General features: G+C 46.1%; 1 protein-coding gene across 1 annotated transcript in view; it reads left to right on the top strand.

Annotated features, from left to right (window-relative positions):
• The window catches only part of MNAT1 (MNAT1 component of CDK activating kinase), a 128344-nt gene that overhangs the window by 88320 nt on the left and 18690 nt on the right, over positions 1–21334 (top strand). The window contains exon 7 of the mRNA XM_083519939.1: positions 1847–1968. Coding sequence (XP_083376065.1) covers positions 1847–1968 — 122 coding nt within the window. The remainder of the gene's footprint in view (positions 1–1846; positions 1969–21334) is intronic.

A 21334-nucleotide genomic window follows, 5' to 3' on the forward strand; every position in this document is an offset into this window, starting at 1 on the left:
GAATCAAGGCCCTGCCCCAGCTCAGCCGGCCCTGGAGGCGGGGACTCCTGTGCAGGCTGGGATTCCTCCGGTTCAGCCTCTGAATCGGATTCCCAGGCCATCACACTTCTCTTCTCATGAGGTGGCCAAAGTATTGGAGTCTCAGCTTCAGGATCTGTCCTTCCAGTGAGCACTCAGGGCTGATTTCCTTAAGAATGGATAGGTTTGATCTTCTTGCAGTCCATGGGACTCTCAAGAGTCTCCTCCAGCACCAGAATTCAAAAGCATCAATTCTTCGGCGATCAGCCTTTTTTATGGTCCAGCTCTCACTTCCTTACATCACTACTGGGAAAACCATAGCTTTAACTATACGGACCTTTGTTGGCAAGGTGATGTCTCTGCTTTTTTAGATGCTGTCAAGGTTTGTCGTTGCTTTTCTCCCAAGAAGCAGGCATCTTTTAATTTCGTGGCTGCTGTCAATGAGCCCCTTAGAGTATACTAGCATTTAGCATTGTTGATTACTGGTGGGTTCCCTCTCCCCGCTGCCCAGCCAGCCAGTTTTAACGAAGGGGACATGTGCCGCTGTCTGAATGGGCAATCCCTGTTGTAAATTCTAGAGTTCTTTCAGTGAGCAGGAGGAATCAGAGCAATATAATCTGCTCTTCTGCCAAAGGAGTTGGCCTCTGGTGGCGAGAAATTCGAATGACAGTGAACTCGTATGCAGTAGTACCATTCCATCACCAGCCTTCACCTTCCTCTGGTCCCCGTCAACTCCACAGCCTCTGATGTTACAGATCCAGTGCCTCTCAAAGTATGAGGTTGGTCTCCTTAAGGAGATGTGGGAACCACCAAAGGTCATCTTAAAAGCTGACCCAGTACAAGAAGCCATTGTGATATATTGGACAAGATTGCGTGGCTGGCAAATGCCAAGTGAGGTGTGAATTCTCTGGACATGATGCTAAAAACATAGGTTAGCGTTTCAGGAATGAGCTGCAGTGAATCCTGGGCTTGCATGCTCTCCTCTCCCTCCTGTTCTAGCATAGCTGTGATGCAAAGATTGGAAGCTATTCCTAGTGTCCTAAATTTCCTGCAGCGTGCCGTGTTATTTGAACCAAGACAACCTGTGGTTAATCTTGACTACAGTTCGTTTAAACAAGCCAACTTCAAACCATAGTTTATGAAGCAGGCATGTTTCAACTAACCATGGTTAAGATTAACCATAGTTTATGGTACAGACGATATGGGAATTTTAAATGAGTCCTTATTGTTTCTTAAAGGCAGTTAGCTTGCAAATGTGCCATCTGAAGTTAACCTATTATGTCTCTGTGTTCCTCCTTTTCAGTTATGAAACAAATGGGAATTTGCCGAACGAATTAATTGTTACTCCATTGTAAAAGCCCATCCTGAAAACCATTATGCATGGTAGCTTAAAAAGCCCTGCAGAGATTAATTAAAAGTAGCTTCCCCTTCTTAATTAGGGCTCTCAGGAAATAATTGATTACAAATTGCAACAGCCTTGCTGCACGATGTTTGCTTGATATTGCTAATGATAAGTTTTTACCTAATTAGTTCACCATTGACATTGGGAAGCAGCTGCACTCAGTTACAGTAAATCTGACATTAGTAAATCTTATTTTCCGCCCCTCCCCTTCCAGAAGAATTATCCTTACCAAACCATTATTCCCATACTGTTGAAATCCTAGGGAAGAATGCCAAGTTAGAAGCAGGAAATGGATCATATAATAGCTAGCATGTGCTGGATGTGATGTTTTCAGTCCAGCGTTGTTCTAAGGGTCAACATTACCTTCGTTGTACCAAAGCCCTAAAATGTAACAGTCTTCTACATCCTGGTGTAACTTCCCAACAGGGTCAGCATATTTCGTTGGGACCTGTTCCAAAGATCGAGGAAGTGCTCTATGAATATCAGCCATTGCATGTGGAAACCTACGGACCGCCAGTTCCAGATATTGAAGTGTTGGGGAAATTTGGGTAAGTTTTTCCTTATTTATTTATTTTAACCAACGTCACTGTCAGTGAAATGGTATTCAGGCAGGAAACTTGCCACCTTATCCCCCAAATAAAGGGAGGTGGGGGGGGGAGTGAAAGCAAAACAGACCTTAATGAAATACTAGACTTCCTGCCCAAATCAATGTTTTGTTTGGGTGGCCGAATATAATTTTTTTTTTTGGTTTTGTTTCTCTCTTGCTCTCTTTCTGCTTTTCTGGTCTTTTATAGATCAGCTGAGAATTCGGCTGGATCGCATTCATGTTTTCAAGGTTGCCGTTGGCAGCTAAGGAGAGGTAGCTGTTCATTTTCAGTTGCACAGCATTAAAGAGCAAAACCCCTCCAAAAATGGGGGGGGCGCCTTGATTTGTCCAGCCGTAGGAGGCCAGGAAAAATAACAGGGCTGGCCCTTTGCCATGAGAGGGGTTAGATCTGGCTCTCTGGTCCAAAGCTCAGTGGTGTGTTCCATCCATCAGAAGAGCATCCATTGTCCAAGCTCCATTTGAGCCTGGATTGGGAGTACTGGCTCGCCTCCCCGTGCAATCTGTGAGATAGTTCCAACTGCATGAAAGGTCTTTCCCATGGCTTCACAAATGAAAGGCCCTTTTGCAGATTTTTGTCCCCCTCTCCTAATACCAGCACCCAGGGCACACTCAGCTCTATTTCTCCTTTACATCTGCAGGTGAGGCAGTGGAAGTGCTAGACTAATAATAATAATAATAATAATAATAATAAAATTATAAAAAAATATTATTTATACCCCGCCCATCTGGCTGGGTTTCCCCAGCCACTCTGGGCAGCTTCCAACAAAATATTAAAATACAGTGGTCTGTTAAACATTAAAAGCTTCCCTAAACAGGGCTGCCTTCAGATGTCTTCTAAAAGTCTGGTAGTTGTTGTTCTCTTTGACATCTTGTGGGTGCCACTACAGAGAAGGCCCTCTGTCTGGTTCCCTGTAATTTGGGTTTTCGTAGCGAGGGAACCGCCAGAAGGCCCTCAGCGCTGGACCTCAGTGTCTGGGCTGAACGATGGGGGTGGAGACGCTCCTTCAGGTATACTGGACCTGAAGTATAGAATCAGCATAATTAGCAAGGGAATAAAATGCTATCCTAAACACAGAATGTATCCGTGGTTCATCATATTCAGCAAACCAGGTTCAAAAATGCACAGCCATTACCTTACAGGAAATTGGGTGGGTTGAGGGCGATGCTGCTTTCCGTCATTCTCATTTTGCCCCAGGATACTTTTGGGCCCCCACATTATAAGTATTGGTTGCGGCGGGTGGGAGAGCAGGCTTCCTTATGGCCCTGGTGCTTGGAGAGGAGGTGGCAGAAGGCCGTTCTCAAATGTGTGCCAGCCCTGACACCAGCAGATGTCTCATTGACAGTGCTGTTCGTCAAGGTCTTCAGAGTCTGTGGACAACAGTTTCACGACCAGTTTATAGCAGAAACTGGGGGGGGGGGGGCAGAATAGCAATCCTTTACCTTAATCCAGGGCCTGGCCTCATCCATCCTCTGGTCCCAGTAGCCTTTGTCCTTCAAGGTGATGAGCTGAGACTAAATGTGGATCCTTTCATATGCAACAAAGCAGTTCAGGAGATCTGTTCCTCACTCTTTGCTTCTTTGGGTAGGAAAGGCGGGATATAAAGGTAACAGATAAGTATTGTAAATAATCACTAAATTGGTGAAGGAATTAACCTATGATGTCATTGTGTAGGGTTTGCTTTGGTTTCTTGAGGGTCTGCCCCAACTGTTTTATTTGAGGAGCCCTTTACATTTTGGGTTTCACATCTTCTCACTATCTGGTGTATCAGGTTATTAGAGGCAAATGTTAATTAGCTTTCCCAGCCCTGGCGCAGCCTGAGCTTGCAAACGCCACCTGTTAGCAGAACAGCTGCTTGGGCCTCCAAAGCCCTGGGATTTCGAATGACGAGTTGCAATGTGTGGTGGTAAGGAATGGGCCTCTCATTCTGCATCAGGAATCTCTCAGCTCTTGGCATTTCGTGTTTTCCACTAGAGTTTTGAGAACCGGCTTTCAGCAGCCAAACATGAAACAGCCTCCCTGTGTCATGCTTGCTGGCACACGGCCTGAAGTCATCATGTGACATTCGCTGTTTGTTAAATGTCCTTGCTCTTGCCCAAAAGCAGTACATGTAGCAAATACCGTATTTTTCGTTCTATAGGACGCACCAGACGATAAGATGCACCTAGTTTTTTTTTGGGGGGGGGGGGGAGGAAAACAAGAAAAAAAATATTTGGAATCCCAGAAGCCAGAATAGCAAGAGGGATCTGGCTTCTGGGATACCGTGTGGCTGTTCTGGCTTCTGGGATGACCGCACCAAGCCTCTTCAGGGCAGCGGGATGAAGGCTCCCCCTGCCCGGAAGAGGCTGCGCGGGGCTAAGGGCAGAAGCCAGGACAGCAAGCGTAGTGATCCCTCTTGCTGTCCTGGCTTATAGGATAGCTGCACGCACCCTCTCTCGGGCAGCGGGATGAAGGCTCCCCCTGCCCGAAGAGGCTGCGTGTGGCTAAGGCAGAAGCCAGGACAGGCACGTCGCTGAAGGGACGCTGCACAGTTCTTCCTCTCTGCGCTGCGCAGAGAGGGAGAACTGTGCAGCGCCCCTTCAAGCGAAGCTGGAGAAGGAACAGAAGGAGTCCCTTCTGTTCCTCCTCCGGCTTCTCAGGACAGGCGCCTCGCTGAAGGGGCGCTGCGCAGCTCTACCTCTCTGCGCAGCGCCATTCACTCCATAAGACGCACTCACATTTCCCTTTACTTTATAGGAGGAAAAAAGTGTGTCTTATGGAGTGCGTCTTACGGTAACTAACATGGGTAAGAGACTATGAGCCAAAAGGCACACCCTGATGATTTTGCTAGCTGTTGTGGGTATCTGCATCAGGACCTCAAGACCCTAGGTGAGGAGACGGGGAGGCAACGTGAGACACCCCACATGTCGCTGGACTGCAGCTTTCATCATTTCTGATGATTTGCCCTGTTGGCGGGGTTAGTTGGAGTTGGCATCCAGTGCCACCTGGAAGGCGCAGTGTTAGAAACTCAGCTATATAAACTGGGTGCCAAGTGGCTCTTTAATCCAAGGTTACAGTCACCAAAATGGAATGCCTGGTTGCCATTTTGGGGCAAGACAGCTCTAAAGTCTTGTGTTTTAAATGATGGACTGTTGGTGATTGATTTTCATTAAACATCTGGTTAGTTCAGATGACGACCTTGAGCTAGCTTCTCTCGATTGAAGTGCAGGGTGTTTGAGAACCGGGACATTCACAGGGAAAACAAAATCCTTGTTTACAAATTTGTAGTACTACCAACCTTACTGGATTCTTGTGAAACATGGATCATTTATAAACACCGTCTCCAACTCCTTGAAAGATTCCATCAACAGTGTCTCCAAAATTTGTACACATCACTTGGGTAGACAGGTGAACTAATGCTAGTGTACTGGAAGAAGCAAAGATCACCAGTGTTGAAGCAATGATTCTTCAACATCAACTTTGTTGGACTGGTCATGTTGTTCGGATGCCTATTTTATCGTCTTCCAAAGCAACTACTCTACTCCGAACTTAAATATGGAAAACATAATGCTGGTGGTCAATAAAAGAGGTTTAAAGGCTCTCTCAAGGCAAATCTTAAAAAAGTAGTGTAAACACAGACAACTGGGAAACACTGGCCTGTGAGTGCTCCAGTTGGAGAACAGCCTTTACCAAAGGTGTCATGGGCTTTGAAGATGCTTGAACTCAGGACGAAAGGGAGAAATGCGCTAAGAGGAAAACAGGTGTGGCGAATCCACACCGTGATCAACTCCCGCCCAGAAACTGATGTCCCCACTGTGGAAGGACGTGTGGATCCAGAATTGGCCTCCACAGTCACTTAAGGACTCACTGTTAAGACCTTGTTCATGGAAGACAATCTTACTCAGCTATGAGTGATCCCCAAAGAAAGGAGAGAAGAAGGTGAAGAGCTTTGAGAACTTAAAGAAGAAAAGTCACTTGATCCAGGGACAGTCCATATATATTGATTGGCCTACTCTGACCTCTTTTTCTGAATGGTGACAGACCATTCATAATGTAGGGATAGTCTTCACAATGGTGAGTAGGGCAGTGGGGTGTGGTAAGTGAAGACAAGCGACAACAATTCACTATAATGTTGTTCACTGCTCCTGCTCAGGCTGCACAGAAAAAGCATTTTGGTTCCTGAAATTCATTCTGACTGTGCAAATAAAATATAACAAACAGAAGTGTGTGAAAACAGTTAAGATCCAAGGATCCCTAGCATGAACCTCCAGGTGGTGGAGATGTCAAGCGCCCTCCTGGCACCTGCACTTGGTCGCAAGTGGCCGATAGCCAGGTGCAAGATGTGCCTGGTGTCCATCTAATTTCGAACACTCAGAAAGCGTCATATTGGCTGTTCTTGCTCCAGAGCTTCGTTCATTCTATTTATATCCTGCTCTTTTTCCCAAGAGCTCAAAGGAGTGTACATGGTCCTCTCTTCTCTTGTCCCTGCCCCACCCCCGCTTGCCAATTTTATCCTTGAAACAACCCTATGAGGTAGGTCAGGCTGAGAAACTGTGACTGGCCCAAGGTCATCAAGGGGGTGGGTTTATTGATTTGAGTGTGTGTGTATGTGTGTTGTTCTCGTTTTTATTGTGCATTTTGAGTTTTTATCTTGTACAGTGGTACCTCTGATTGTGAACGGGATCCATTCTGGAGGCCCGTTTGCAACATGAAAAGAGCGCAACCCGCAGGTTGCGATTTGCCACTTATGCGCATGTGCGTGATGTCATTTTGCGCTTCTGCGCATGCGCGCGCGGCGAAACCTGGAAGTAACCCTTTCCGGTACTTTCGGGTCGCCGCGGGACGTATCCTGAAGGAACGTAACATGAAGCGGACGTAACATGAGGTATGACTGTATTTTTGTGTTGCGAACTGTCTTGAGATATTACAGATGAAGGCCAGCATAGAAAATGAATGAATGAATGGGTGACTACGGATTTGAACCCTGGTCTCCCAGGTCCCAGTCCAGGACTCTAACCACTACACTACAACACTGGCTCCATCACCCATGGCCCCGTAGCTAAGGCCCTAAGAGTTCTGTTCCTCCCCACCTGGCTATTCAGCGAAAGGTACAGTGATTTTGCTGATAAGGCTGCAGCAAGTCCGCTGTGAAAGGATATTGGACAGGCAGAAATATATTTTTGAAAGACCCATCTCATGAAATGCCCTGAAAGTAATAAACAATGTCTCCAAAAATCAATAGAAAATGCTACCAGAAGTAATTTTTTCCGAAAGCTACAGGACAAAAGTAATACGCTGCACTGGCAGCAAAAAGGGGTGGGTGGGAAGGGGGGGGACCCAGAGGGTGGGGGGAAGGGAGTCCTTTGCTCCTGAGACTTGAAGAAGCTGAGGTCTGCACATCGCTTTGGGAAACTGGCTAGTAAGCAATAAATTGTAGTAATCAAGTTGCAATATTATTTTAGGAATGTGAAGTTTTTGCTGTAGCTGATGACTAACAGTGATATTTGTTTAAAAAGGGGGGAAAGAACAAACAGCAAAGTGAAATGGCGCCAGTCTTGATGTTCTAATGCAGTGGTTTTCAAGCCAAGGTTCCAAAGGAATCCTGGGGTTCCATGGAGACGTGCCAAGGATTCCTCAATGAGAGAGTCAGTAGCGTTGAACAGACTTTCCTGGCTGCTCAGGACTCCTACCCCAGCCAAGCTGTTCACCCCTGTGTTGCACAGCCATGGGGGACTACCAGATGCACCCCATGGGTTCACTCGGTTCATGCAAGGTGACAATGAGGCCCAGCGCACCTGTGTTCCCTTCAACGTGCCCCAGAATCTGTGGGTGGGCAGGTGGCAGATGCACACAGGTGTGTCTCTCCCTGTGTGTAGAGGCACTGTTGTGCCAGATGCGCACAGGTTTCTTGGCAGAATAGTTGCTATGGAAGGGATTTCCTGAAGCTAGAGAATGTAGAAACTTGCAGATCTTGTGCGTGGACAAGATGATGATGATAATAATAATAATAATACAAAACTTTCTTTATACCCCACCCTCCCCAGCCAGAGCCGGGCTCAGGGCGGCTAACACCAGTAAAATTACAGTAAAAACATAATAGGGGGAAAAACCCCAATTTAAAATACAGGTTAAAATGCAATTTAAAATGCAGCCTCATTTTAAAAGTAGTCCATAAAAAGATGGCAGGGCAAAGGCGAGAAAGGGAAAAGTTTAGTATTAAATGGGTACAAGTAAGACCTCCAATAAAACGTTGCTTGTTCAGGGTTCCAAGCAGGTAACCACACCCTATTCCAGAATACTCTATTCCACTTCCTGCCCTCCTGTTCCGTCCACCCTCCCCCTTGACAGCCATCATTTAGTGCCCGTTGAGTGTGCTTAGTCCCGATTGAATGTTTTTTGCCCTCTTAATCCCACCCCCCAAAAAATTGTTTATAGGCACATGCACACACTCTTCTGAAAACCTCCCTCTTGTGTGTGAATAGTCTTCTTTTAGTCAAATAAATTTGTGTAGCCAAAACATTTGCTTACCACATTTTATGAACAGGGTAGCGGTGTTGATGACGGAAGCCTTCTGTCACTTTCTTGTTTGTGTCTTACTTGGAAAGAAGAACAAAATAATTTTAACACGTTGCCTATGGTTTTATGAAATACAGCAGAATATTTTCTATTGCGGGATAAAAAGAAGGATTGCAAGATCCATGCGACTCCCAAGTGGCACCGCTCTCTCTCTCTGGCACTGCCAATTACACTAATTTGCTCCAGACGAGATGGAAACACAAGTTAATGTTTTGCCAATGAGGGCTGAGTTTTCCCAGTGCTAAGTGCTGAATGAGGTTCCCAAGACTGCTCTGTTGGCAGCTGAGATTTTCCTATGCTACTAACGTAAGCTTATCCTTTTTATGTATTTAGATAAATATTCCCGTCCGTTCCCCGCTCCACTCTTGAGTAGCCATCTGGCGCTCTTTTGGAATCCAAAGTTTGTGTTGGGTGGTTCTGTTGACTCTTCCATCTTAGAGTGGATCAATATGCCTAACATTTTACAAAGTAGGATCTCAGCCATGCTGGGGCTTCCACCCTTGCACTGCCATTTAATTACACTCTGCTTTTTACCTTCTGAAGCACCTTCTTAGCGAAATGAGATTAAAACTACTGTAGCCCAGTAACAACAATGAAAAACGGAGAGATAGAACAACAACAAACTGTTAATATTTTACAGTGGTGCCTTGCAAGACAAAAAGAATCCGTTCTGTGATTCTCTTCGTCTAGCAGTTTTTTCGTCTTGCGAAGCAAGCCCATTGAAGGATTAGCGGATTAGCGCTATTAGCGGCTTTTAGCGGCTTATCTGCTGATCGGATCAGCTGATAAGCGGCTTAGAGGCTTAGAAAAAGGGGGGGGAGGAAAAACCCCCAGCAGGAACTCGCAAGACCATAGGAAATTCGTTTTGCGAAGCACCTCCAAAACGGAAAACTCTTTCGTCTAGCGAGTTTTCCGTCTTGCGAGGCATTCGTCTTGCGGGGCACCACTGTATTGTAAACTGCCAAGAGGATACGGCAGGGGTGGAGAACTGGATCCAGATATCAGATAGGATCCTGGTGTCCTCCAAGCCCACAGGCCACTTTGTCAAACACGTGACATCACAGTGATGTCATATGAAATGCTCCTTTGCCCACACGGGTTGATTTCAAGTTGCACAGCTAAAGGAAGTATTTCCTTGTGCTGCTTGCTGTAAGCACTGATCAGCGCTGACAAGGAACAATCAGGAACATGCTTCAAGGCACTCAGTTGTTCCTTTGTAGCTGTGTCTTTACCTGCCCCACCCCTGACAGCTCATACAATGTCAGGTGTGGGGCACGTGGGTGTGGTTTGGGGGAAATGGCCTTGTGGGCCAAACTGGGGGCCCTGCTGGGCCTAATTTGTCTCATGAGCTCCAGAATCTATCTATATCACTGAGCTATTGTGATAGGCATCTGACATGCTTAATGAAATAAAGCAAAAACAACTGAGCAGAGAAGCATCAGTATCAAATGGGAAGTGACTTTAGGCCAACAATTAATAATGATGATGATGATGATGATAATAATAATAATAATAATAATAATAATAATAATAATAGTGTTTTATTTATACCCCGCCCTTCCCGGTTCAAAAACCGGCCTCAGGGCGGCTAACAACAAATTTAAAACATTTAATTGTAAAAGCAGAATAAAATACAATATCAAAACATGAATAACAATAAAATTCAAAATTCAGAAATCAATTTAGGGGAAATAAGCATTAGGTAATCCCCAGGGCTAGCTGGCTGAATTGGTCCTATTTGGGCCAGCAAGGAGGCCAGGGGAGACTTAGCTGTGGGGTCTCAGAGCGGGTAATCTTCATAAAAAGGGAGGGGAAGGGAAGAGAAGGGAAATAAAAGATCAGGCTGAATTCAGATTAAAGGCCAGGCGGAATAGCTCTGTCTTACAGGCCCGACGGAAGGAGGTTAAATCCTGCAGGGCCCTAGTCTCATGGGACAGAGCATTCCAGCAGGTCGGAGCCATCACTGAAAAGGCCCTGGCCCTGGTGGAGGATAGTCTGACTTCCTTAGGGCCTGGGACCTCTAAACTATGGTTATTAATGGACCTTAAGGTCCTCTGCAGGGCATACCAGGAGAGGCGGTCTCGTAAATACAAGGGCCCTAAGCTGCTATGGGCTTTAAAGGTCAAGACCAGCACCTTGAACCTGACCCTATACTCCACTGGGAGCCAGTGCAACCGGTATAGCACTGGGTGAATATGGTCCCATGGCAGGGACCCTGTGAGGAGCATCTCTGCAGCATTCTGCCCCCGCTGGAGTTTGTGGGACAGTTTCAAGGGCAGCCCCGTGTAGAGCTAGTTACAGTAGTCAAAAGCCGGTTGGAAGAATACTGTTTCCATCTTGAATCAAAATAGCGTCAAAGGAGGGACTGAACAGAGAGTGGCACAGCCACTCTCCCAGAGTTCGAATGACACAGCCGTTGCAGACCAGCTAGTCTTCCATCAGTGGCGAAACATAGAGCAGGACCTCACCCAAAGAACATGGTGATCAGCGGGTTCATTTCAGAGAAGGTCCTTCAAGTATCCAGGTCCTAAACTGCTCTCCAGACTCATTCTCTTCCAGTTTTGGACTACAATTCCTATCAGCCCCAGGCAGGGACTCCCAAAGTATCTTGAAGATAGCACGTTTGAGAAGGCTGGTTTAGGGCTTTGAAGGTGGTGTGGTAGATCAACCATTTGAATTTTGGTTCAGAAACTATTCTAAGCCTATGTAACTCCTTTAAAAGTGGAGGTCATAGCATGCGCTGCTTCTTTACTGCCATGTTTTGCACCACCTCTTCAAAGGAACCTCCACGAATTCAGCTTGGATGTGGCTAGGACTGTGTCTGTTGTGATGTTCTTCTGGCTTTTATCTGCCTGCTGCGATTTATATGCTGTGTTGGGTTTTCTTCTTTATTGTACTTTTTGTGGTTTTATTGGAAGCAACGCTGAGAGCCATGATTGAAGACTGGCCAATAAATAAACAAGTAAGGCATGAGTGGCAGGGGCCAAATCAGTCTTCTCCTTGCAGCTGTCGTACTAGCTTAAGCCGAGCAAAAGCCCTCCTAGCCACAGCTGCTACCCGAGGATCCAAGCTGAAATGGAAATCAGGAGCCTTTCCAGGCTGAAATGCAAGGCTGGGGGACCTGTGGCCCGACAGATGCTGTTGGACTACGGTTCGCACCATCCCATACCATTTCCCATGCTGGTTGGGGCTATGGGAGTCGTAGTCCAACCAATGGCTTCAAGTTGGAAGAAAAGAGATTCTGAGTAAACACCAGGAAACACATCTGGCAGTAAGAGCTGTTTGAGAGCGGAACGGTCTCCCTTGGGAGTTTGTGGACTCTCCTCCCTTGGAGGTTTTGAAGCAGAGGTCATAGAATCATAGAATCATAGAGTTGGAAGAGACCACAAGGGCCATCGAGTCCAACCCCCTGCCAAGCAGGAAACACCATCAGAGCACTCCTGACATATGGTTGTCAAGCCTCTGCTTAAAGACCTCCAAAGAAGGAGACTCCACCACACTCCTTGGCAGCAAATTCCACTGTCGAACAGCTCTTACTGTCAGGAAGTTCTTCCTAATGTTTAGGTGGAATCTTCTTTCTTGTAGTTTGGATCTATTGCTCCGTGTCCGCTTCTCTGGAGCAGCAGAAAACAAGCTTTCTCCCTCCTCTATGTGACATCCTTTTATATATTTGAACATGGCTATCATATCACCCCTTAACCTCCTCAGTTGGACGGCCATCTGTCAGGGATGCTTTAACTGAGATTCTGCGTTGCAGCGGATTGGACTAGATGACCCTTGGAGACCCTTCCAACTATGTTGTTGTTGTTTAGTCGTGTCCGACTCTTCGTGACCCCCTGGACCAGAGCACACCAGGCACTCCTGTCTTCCACTGCCTCCCGCAGTTTGGTCAAACTCATGCTGGTAGCTTCGAGAACACTGTCCAACCACCTCGTCCTCTGTTGTCTCCTTCTCCTTGTGCCCTCAATCTTTCCCAGCATCAGGGCCTTTTCCAGGGAGTCTTCTCTTCTCATGAGGTGGCCAAAGTCTTGGAGCCTCAGCTTCAGGATCTGTCCTTCCAGTGAGGACTCAGGGCTGATTTCCTTCAGAATGGAGAGGTTGGATCTTCTTGCAGTCCATGGGACTCTGATTCTATGATCATCAGGAGGACCACAAGATCCCCAGGCAGCGGCATCATGAGAGTGGTGCAAAAGGCAGAATTTGGGACCCGGAGCTTTCTCTGAATCAGTACGACTTGCTACTCCACGGTTGAACAAATGGTTCACACCATGAGATCAGCTCAGTGAAACTGCCTCCTCCTCCTCCTCATTGTCCTACCTCTACACTGCACGTGGGAAGAGAATGTGAAAAATATGTTTAATTCACTTTCCATATGCATAGCGCTATGGAAGAGCAAGCATTGGAATGATTCAATAGGCATCAACAAATAACAGTGAAATTGTCCCAGGCCAGCAATGGAGAGAGAATCAGGTGCAGAAGCTGGGCTAATGCACACATTGGGAACGAGGTGCAGATACACATCTGGCGGGAGATGTGCAACCACCTCACAGTCCCTTGCCCCTTTGAACAGACTGGAGGGGCCTTCTGATGGGTTTGTGGACTCCTCTCCAGGGACACCCAGCGTTGCCGAAAAGATGAGTTCCGCACGGCAGGAGCTGGATCACAACTCCTGATTTCTAGGAATGGGTTTATTTGGCCTTCGTGAATGTTTGGAGTGACCCCGCTTTGATGGTGAGGTGGTGGCTTGGAACCAATGCGAGCCTGTTTTCTTTCCAAATAACGAGGGAAGCAGATAGCGGAGGCTTGGCCAGCTGAACGGCAACCAAGGACAGCAACGTGGCCTCCTGCAGGAAGCCCGGAGCTGTTTGGAGAAGCTGGGACGTTTCTGGCAAGAGGTCTTCTGGGCTTTTCAAATGGCACCCTGCAGTATATGGAGCTTTCTCCCCTTTTCTCTTCAAGGAGCACTTCTGTCAAGGTCGTTAACGGAATATGTTAGGAGCGGGCCGCTTATGAAACAGAATTTTTCTCCTTCCTGTCCGCCCACCTGTGGGCCTAGTGTGGGTTCTGTAGCTGTTAACGGCCCCGGGAGGATGATAAAACCCAAGAATATGGAAAATGTATAAAGGAAGGGGGGGGGGGGAAAGGAAGCCTACACCAGACCGTGCAGTTACTTATATTCCAAGTTGGCTTCAGCTGCGCATGTTACCACTAAATTAACCTCAAAAGCCTGGACCTGACAGGAGAATGTCCCCAGTAATTGTTTTTGTTGGCGTTCGGCTTCAGAATTAACTCATTGATCTCACATGAGCCGGTGTGCTCTGAATGCTTCTCCAGTAATATGTGCTTTCCCCGACCCTTCACTTAAAAAAAAAAAAAGCAATCATGGAAAAAAACGTTTCTGCTCTGAGCAGTTGTCAAACAAGCTTCTTTCATTGACAATCAGACACAGGGCAGCTGAAGGGGATTGTTTAGTCTAGAGTAAATACTCCAGAGATTACAAGGTCACTGTAGGAAATGTAATTATACCATTTTATTCTGGAATAGTCTCTGGGTTTTTGTGTATGTTGTAGGAGGGTAGCAAGGCCTACTGAATGCTTGGCCTTAGTATTTTGCTGAAGTTCCGGACAGCCACTTTTCAATGGCCAAAAGTGTTGGAAATTCAGGGCAAGACAGGAATGGGTTTATGGTACGTTGGGTAGGATGGCGCTGAAAAGCTAGTGGCTTTCAAAGCATCTTCCAAGGCATTTTGATGGCTCCTTCGAAATTTTATGAAAAGATCATCATGGAATGGTGGTGCTATCAGGGCAGGACTTTGGGGCAGAAGTTCAGCTGCCACCCCTACAGAATGAGCAGGAGGGCCCCCCAATGCAACTGGGCTAAACATTATCATCTAAATTGGGGCAGGAAAACCAAGTCAATATGCCCTTGTATTCACAGGTGAGCTTTTGACCCAGTGGATGCTCTGCTAACTGGAGGGGAAAGGAGGCAATTTTTGCCAATTTCCCTCTCCTCCCTGCATCTCCCGCCACCTCTTAAAACCACCCTTTGGGACAGGGTAGAGGTGGTTTGGGGGGCATAGTGGGAAGAGTGAACCCCTTCCTCTTCCATTAACAAAGGTGTCGGTGGGAGCAAAAGCTTTTCCGTGAGCGCAAGGGCACCGGGCAAAAACGTTGGTCCACCTCCTGCAACCTTCCTTCTCCTGCACTTTGAGAAGCCCAGTTTGAGAGTCCTTTGGCAATAAAAGAATTTTCCAGTCTTCAAAAAGTTTCAGGTGTCCGTATCATTCAGACAGTAGCCTCCCTGTTGTAAGCTTTCCTTCCTTAGTGGCATGTTCAGAGGTAGTATTTTCTCTTTGGGAAGAGCTTTCTTACAAACACAGCATGTTATGTTCTTTATGTTGGGGAGAGAGATGTCTCTGTTGCTCTGCCACACGGAGAGCTGGTTGACCAATAGATACACTTAGGCACCGGGCATAAAGCAGTCTTTCATTTAGCGCGATCGCAAGCCTGGAGATCTAAATTGTACTGTGTTTGTGCAAAGGGCAAAGTAGCTGGTTCCTTAATACAAAATCAAGGAGAAGAAACCGGCTGGATCAGCTCAATGGCTCATCTAGTTGTTGAGGATTCTGTTCCACCTTAAGGAACAGGCATGTGGAATTGTTGCATGTCACATGTCTGTTTACATTTCAGCACAGCTTGCTGGGTACTTCCGTTTTGTGTATAGCTTTTGCTTATGCTGTTTTGCTTTGGATACGAAGGAGATCAGACATGTCTCACTTTGTCCTGATCTACGCTGAATAAACCTGCTTGTAAATATGCTCACACAGCCTCTCGTGCCGCTTCTGTTTGTGCAGCGTTTGCTCTGCTGCATAGCGTGCTCAATCTTCTAAAGCCTGGGGCCGCAGATTTATGCTGCACCAAGGACGGGAGTTCGCCCGGCACACCGGCCGGTGGGCTGGAGCCAGCTGGGGGCCTGCCAATTGCCCCCGTTTCCTTAGGTGCTTGCCAACACTAGTCCCAACACCCCCCGTTCTTACACTGGCCAGCCAGATGTCTGTAGGAAGTCCTGAACCAGGACCTGAGTGCAACATCTCTCTCTCCACTTCTAAATCCTAACAAGTCACAATCAGAGGAAGAACATAGTTGCCAGTGGCTAGTAGCCATTGATCGCTTTACCCTCCACGAATTTGCCCATTCCTCTTTTAAAGCAAAAAAAAAAAAAAAAAAAAAAAAGCAGAGACATCACCTTGCCAACAAAGGTCCGTATAGTTAAAGCTATGGTTTCCCCAGTAGTGATGTATGGAAGTGAGAGCTGGACCATAAAGAAGGCTGATTGCCAAAGAATTGATGCTTTTGAATTATGGTGCTGGAGGAGACTCTTGAGAGTCCCATGGACTGCAAGAAGATCAAACCTATCCATTCTGAAGGAAATCAGCCCTGAGTGCTCACTGGAAGGACAGATCGTGAAGCTGAGACTCCAATACTTTGGCCACCTCATGAGAAGAGAAGACTCCCTGGAAAAGACCCTGATGTTGGGAAAGATGGAGGGCACAAGGAGAAGGGGACGACAGAGGACGAGATGGTTGGACAGTGTTCTCGAAGCTACCAGCATGAGTTTGACCAAACTGCGGGAGGCAGTGGAAGACAGGAGTGCCTGGCGTGCTCTGGTCCATGGGGTCACAAAGAGTCGGACACGACTAAACGACTAAACAACAACAAATTGGTGGCCACCACTGTTTCTTATGAGAGTGAGTTTCCTATTTTAACCTTGTCTGTCTTGAATGTTCCAACATTTAGCATCATTGGACGCCTCCAACTTCTAGCATTATGAGAGAGGAACGAAAAATTCACTCTACTAATAACTGAAGTGGTTGCTCCACTATGTCTTGGTAAAGCAGAGGTGTATTTGTGTTTGTGTGTTTCTTTATTCGGCTTTAATACCTTCAAACAAATTCCAGGCAGTTAGTAAGTAAATACATTTCCTGGCCTTGCCTGCAATGTCAAGAAATGTGTTTTTTGAGTTTTGGACTCGGAACGTCTCAAAGTCTTGTAATGTTTCTAATAATAAAATAATGACTTGAACATATGCAGAATTTACAGATTAGCCATTGTCAAGGCTAGAAGGTAACACGGCTGTATTTTTGTTCCTTTGCGCAACTGGCTTTAAATGTAAAAACATAAATCCTACCTCGTTGGAGAGGAGACGGCAGGGTGGTGTGGTTTTCATTTGCTATAATTTCCTGTGAGACACTGTTCCAAACAAGGCCTACCTTTTTGCAAGACAACGCAGTTTTGCGTTCAGCAGCATGCATCTGAAATATTTGAAACTTGTTTAGGCAGCCTTGGGTATAAAGTACAATCTCGGTGAATGTGTTTAATAAAGCGTGGTGAGGTCTGAAATAATTTTTGAATTATTTCACAGTAAAATCACAAGTTAAATCAGCTCCCCCCCCCTTGCAGTCATAAATGTCGCCAATCTCCTTTCTACCTTGCTCCCTTCCCTATGCTTTTGCATGCCACTGCAAAATCAATTGTGTAACTTTTCCCCCACTTCACCTTACACACCCACCCACCAAAAAATCCCTGGGTTGTACATTACTGAGCTGTAGGAACTCTATACTTCTGCAACTTGTCAGAATCAAGTTTTAGTTAATAGATATTTTTCAGTGATGTAATGGGAAACGTTTGGCAGAGAGACAGAATATAATGGACTGTGATTAATGTTTTAATAAGCACTTTTGCTCTTACTTATGATGCGGAGGTGAAATGTTTTCCTGCTCTAGATTGATAGACCTGTAGCAGGTGTGTGTACACAATCTTTTTCTTTAAAAAAAACCACTAAAAAAATAAAGCTGAACGCTTTAATTTGTTTTTGCTTTTTAAAAAATGGGTTCTTAGTCTTAAATAAAAATAAATCCCCAGCAATATTGATGTCTATGAATGTGTACCTTCCAGAGACTTTTTCCACTACCTAAAGTAATTGCATTTAACAAAACAAAGCAAAACAAAAAACCTCACACAGTAAAAAGATTTGTTTGAAAATACCTCAAAAGAGAGCCGAGCGTTAGGTTGATGATAATAGCTGATTCTGATTTATTGTTAGTTCTTGGGTTTGCGTTTGCTTTGCTTACTTTGGTTGACTTTTCATTATAGAAATTGTATTTTCTGGATTTTTTAATATGTTTCTGTTAATTCATTCTTCGGTTAACATTTTCCCCAGTATCCATCACGCCTAGTATAAATGTCTGCGGATGGCTTTGCGAGCCATGTTAAGAGTAAAGGTCAGGAACTCCTTCATTTTGGAAAAGCTAAGTCTGTCGTTCAGCTCCTGAGTTGAATGCAAAATGTCTCTGATCTGTGTTGTATTTTGCAAACCTTTAGAAATTAGGCATTCCAGGTTGGGGGGAGCAGAGAGGTGTTGCCCACTCCTTATATTTCATCTCTTCATGTTTCGTGTTTTTCAATATATGAAATATATGCATTTTTCAGTTTATGAAATACATTTCAGTATATGAAGTACGTTGCATATTTCAGTTTGCATGTTCAGCACGCATGCATATTCCTCAGGATGCTTCCCTATCCTGTTATAATGTTATGTAACGAAGGGACCACAAGTTTTGTTGCATTCAACTAATGGGTCCCGCTAGCGGAAGGACTTTGGCTAGTGCAATGGGCCTTTGCCCCTCTTCTTTGCCCCCATGCCCCCCAAGTTGGCTTGGGGTGGCGTCGGTTAGGAGAATCCCCAGAACAGCGCACAGCTGGAGTAGAGGGGAATGCTTGCACTGACGGAGTGATCTTCTTAGCACTACGTTGAATATTGTTTTGGGGCAGTTTCATTCTTCAGTAGATCCTGAGAGGGGAAGGCTTTTGAACTGCCCCATGAACCTTGCCTGTTGTCTTTGTCCATGGAGTGGCAGGGATACTGGACTGGCTTGCCGGTTCCTGCTCCAGGTGGATCACGTTTGGTCAAAACTCTCCACTATGACCTGTCCATCTAGGGTACCCTGCTCGGCATAGTTCATAGCTTTCCTGAGTTATTCAAGCCCCTTCGCCATGGCAAGGCAGTGATCCATGAAGGCTGATCGCCAAAAAATTGATGCTTTTGAATTCTGGTGCTGGAGGAGACTCTTGAGAGTCCCATGGACTGCAAGAAGATCAAACCTCTCCATTCTTAAGGAAATCAGCCCTGAGTGCTCACTGGAAGGACAGATCCTGAAGCTGAGATTCCAGTACTTTGGCCACCTCATGAGAAGAGAAGACTCCCTGGAAAAGACCCTTATGTTGGGAAAGATTGAGGGCACAAGGAGAAGGGACAACAGAGGACGAGATGGTTGGATAGTGTTCTCGAAGCTACCAGCATGAGTTTGACCAAACTGCGGGAGGCAGTGGAAGACAGGAGTGCCTGGCGTGCTCTGGTCCAGGGGGTCATGAAGAAGAAGAAGAAGAAGAGTTTGGATTTGATATCCCGCCTTTCACTCCCCTTCAGGAGTCTCAAAGCGGCTAACATTCTCCTTTTCCTTCCTCCCCCACAACAAACACTCTGTGAGGTGAGTGGGGCTGAGAGACTTCAGAAGTGTGACTTGCCCAAGGTCTCCCAGCAGCTGCATGTGGAGGAGCGGAGACACGAACCCGGTTTCCCAGATTACGTGACTACCGCTCTTAACCACTACACCACACTGGCTCTCGAAGAGTTGGACACGACTAAATGACTAAACAACAACATGAACCTTGCTCCGCTCTCTGCCTCTTGGCCCACCTAAATGGCACCCATACTAAAGGCACAACCGAGGGAGAAATTCTCCTGCACAAGCCCTGCAGAGAAGGGCAGCTCTTGGCTTAGCTCCTGCTCCTGTTTTAGTAGGATTTGTACAAGTAAAATTTAGCACCAAGAAGAGGCTTCCTAAGCCAATCTAGCCAAGCATCCTCGGTCCATGAGTGGCTGGCTAGATGCTTCTGGGAATCCCACAAAAACTGTGGTTGCAAAAGCCCTTTCCCGTTGTTGCTCTCCCACATCGATATTTCAAACGGCCCACTGGCTTTGAATGCGGCGGCTTCATTGTGCGGCTTCACTAAGCATATTTCATCATGTACCTGTTGTGGCCAAAGGACCATTGAAGGCCCTTCCCTGGGTCTCCCTCCCAGTCGCCTCCCCTCCAAATAAACCGCTATGCACCATTTCTAAGTAACGTTTGGGTTTATTTTTTTAGCCCCTCGCCAAAATCTTGTCTCCAGTGAAGTCAGCAGAGGGTTTTATTGTTCGCTTTAATGATGCTGGTAATTCACACTCAATTTCACTCCGTTTCCTCTTACTTGGAAGTTCAATAGAACTTGATTGACTCTATAGCCAAGCGGGGGATAGTTATTTGACCCATGCTGAGTTCGCGCCCTCTTGAATGAAGTCTAAAGGAAGGTTTTTGAGGGGCAGGTAACTAGGGCTGCATTATATAGCTGATTAATCAGTCTGATGAATTGACTAAAAACCTTTTGATTGACTGACTTAAAAGGACATCCCCCAATTAGTCAGGCAACGGGTTGAAGAAAACCGCTTTTCTTAAGCCTGTGCAACACTTACAGGAGACAGCGCATGAGAAATCACCTTCGTCTTCCTTTTGAAAGCAACAATTATGCTTTTAATGACACACAATTATAACATTTAAAGAGAAAGTATCTCTGCCCGATTAACTGCAAGCAGTACAGATGGCACTTTATGCCCTGGCTTCTAGCTGAAGTTCTTGCTAGGAGTTCAGTTTGAGGTTTTGAGTCCAGCTCCAGTGACTGAGCCTGGAGGTCTTGGGTGGAGGAGCAGATAAGGTTCCAGGCCGGAGGTTGGCAGTTTGCCACCCACAGCCCTGGCTTCTCCCCATCACTGGGCCCGTATTTCACAACAAGAAAGCAGCGTTGCAAAACCGTGCCGAGCCCTCGGTCTGCTACCCTGATGCACAACTTGGTAGCTGGTTTAACAGCATGTCTGCTTCTGTACTTAAGATTCAAATCTTGCCGTCAAACCCAAAGGGGGGCCTGGATGGAAAGGAAAATCTCATACTTTTGTTTCTGCCTGAGCCACATAGAAGAATTAATTTGAACTATAAAACTATTAAATGGATCCAATGTTTGGCTTGGTTTGAATGTTTTAGTATATGCTTGGTTTTAAAGCGACCTCTAGCTTTTTCTCTTCCTTCTTTAACGTATGACACCCCACCGCCCCCGTCCCAAGCACGGAGTAATTTCTGTCCTCCACTTAGTCTTTGATTATTTATTCCATTGCTACTCTATGTTCTTGGCCCAAAAGGGCTACTTAAGGTGGTTCCTTATATTCCTGATGATACCAGAGGGCAGCAATTGGCTGCAGAGCCAGAATCATCATGTCTTTTTGCTTGCATTCAGCATATATTTGCCCTTTCCGAGGTCTCCGGCAGCTGAAACAGCAGAGTCCTGCCACGCACTATTTTGGCCGAGCCTTGGTGGAAATGGTATCTCCGTGAAATGTTTTGCGACCTGTTTTTAGAACAGGATCCTGGCTGCCAGCTTTCCTAAGAAAGCAAAAAACAGCATCTTAAGGCAAGAAGTACAAATGAAAGTGAGGCGGTACAGCACACATACTCTTTAAATCTATTTCAATTTCCATACCTTTAAATTTAGCAAGCTAGCTCTCTCCCCTTCCCTTTCCATCTTCAAAGGAGCCTTGTGAACCCTCACATCCCTTTCTCTCTTTAAGTATAGCTTTCCCCCCCTGACCCTATGGTTGTGGGGCCAGT

The sequence above is a fragment of the Podarcis liolepis genome (genome assembly GCF_965112155.1).
Source record: "Podarcis liolepis genome assembly, chromosome: 1".
Lineage (NCBI taxonomy): Eukaryota > Metazoa > Chordata > Lepidosauria > Squamata > Lacertidae > Podarcis > Podarcis liolepis.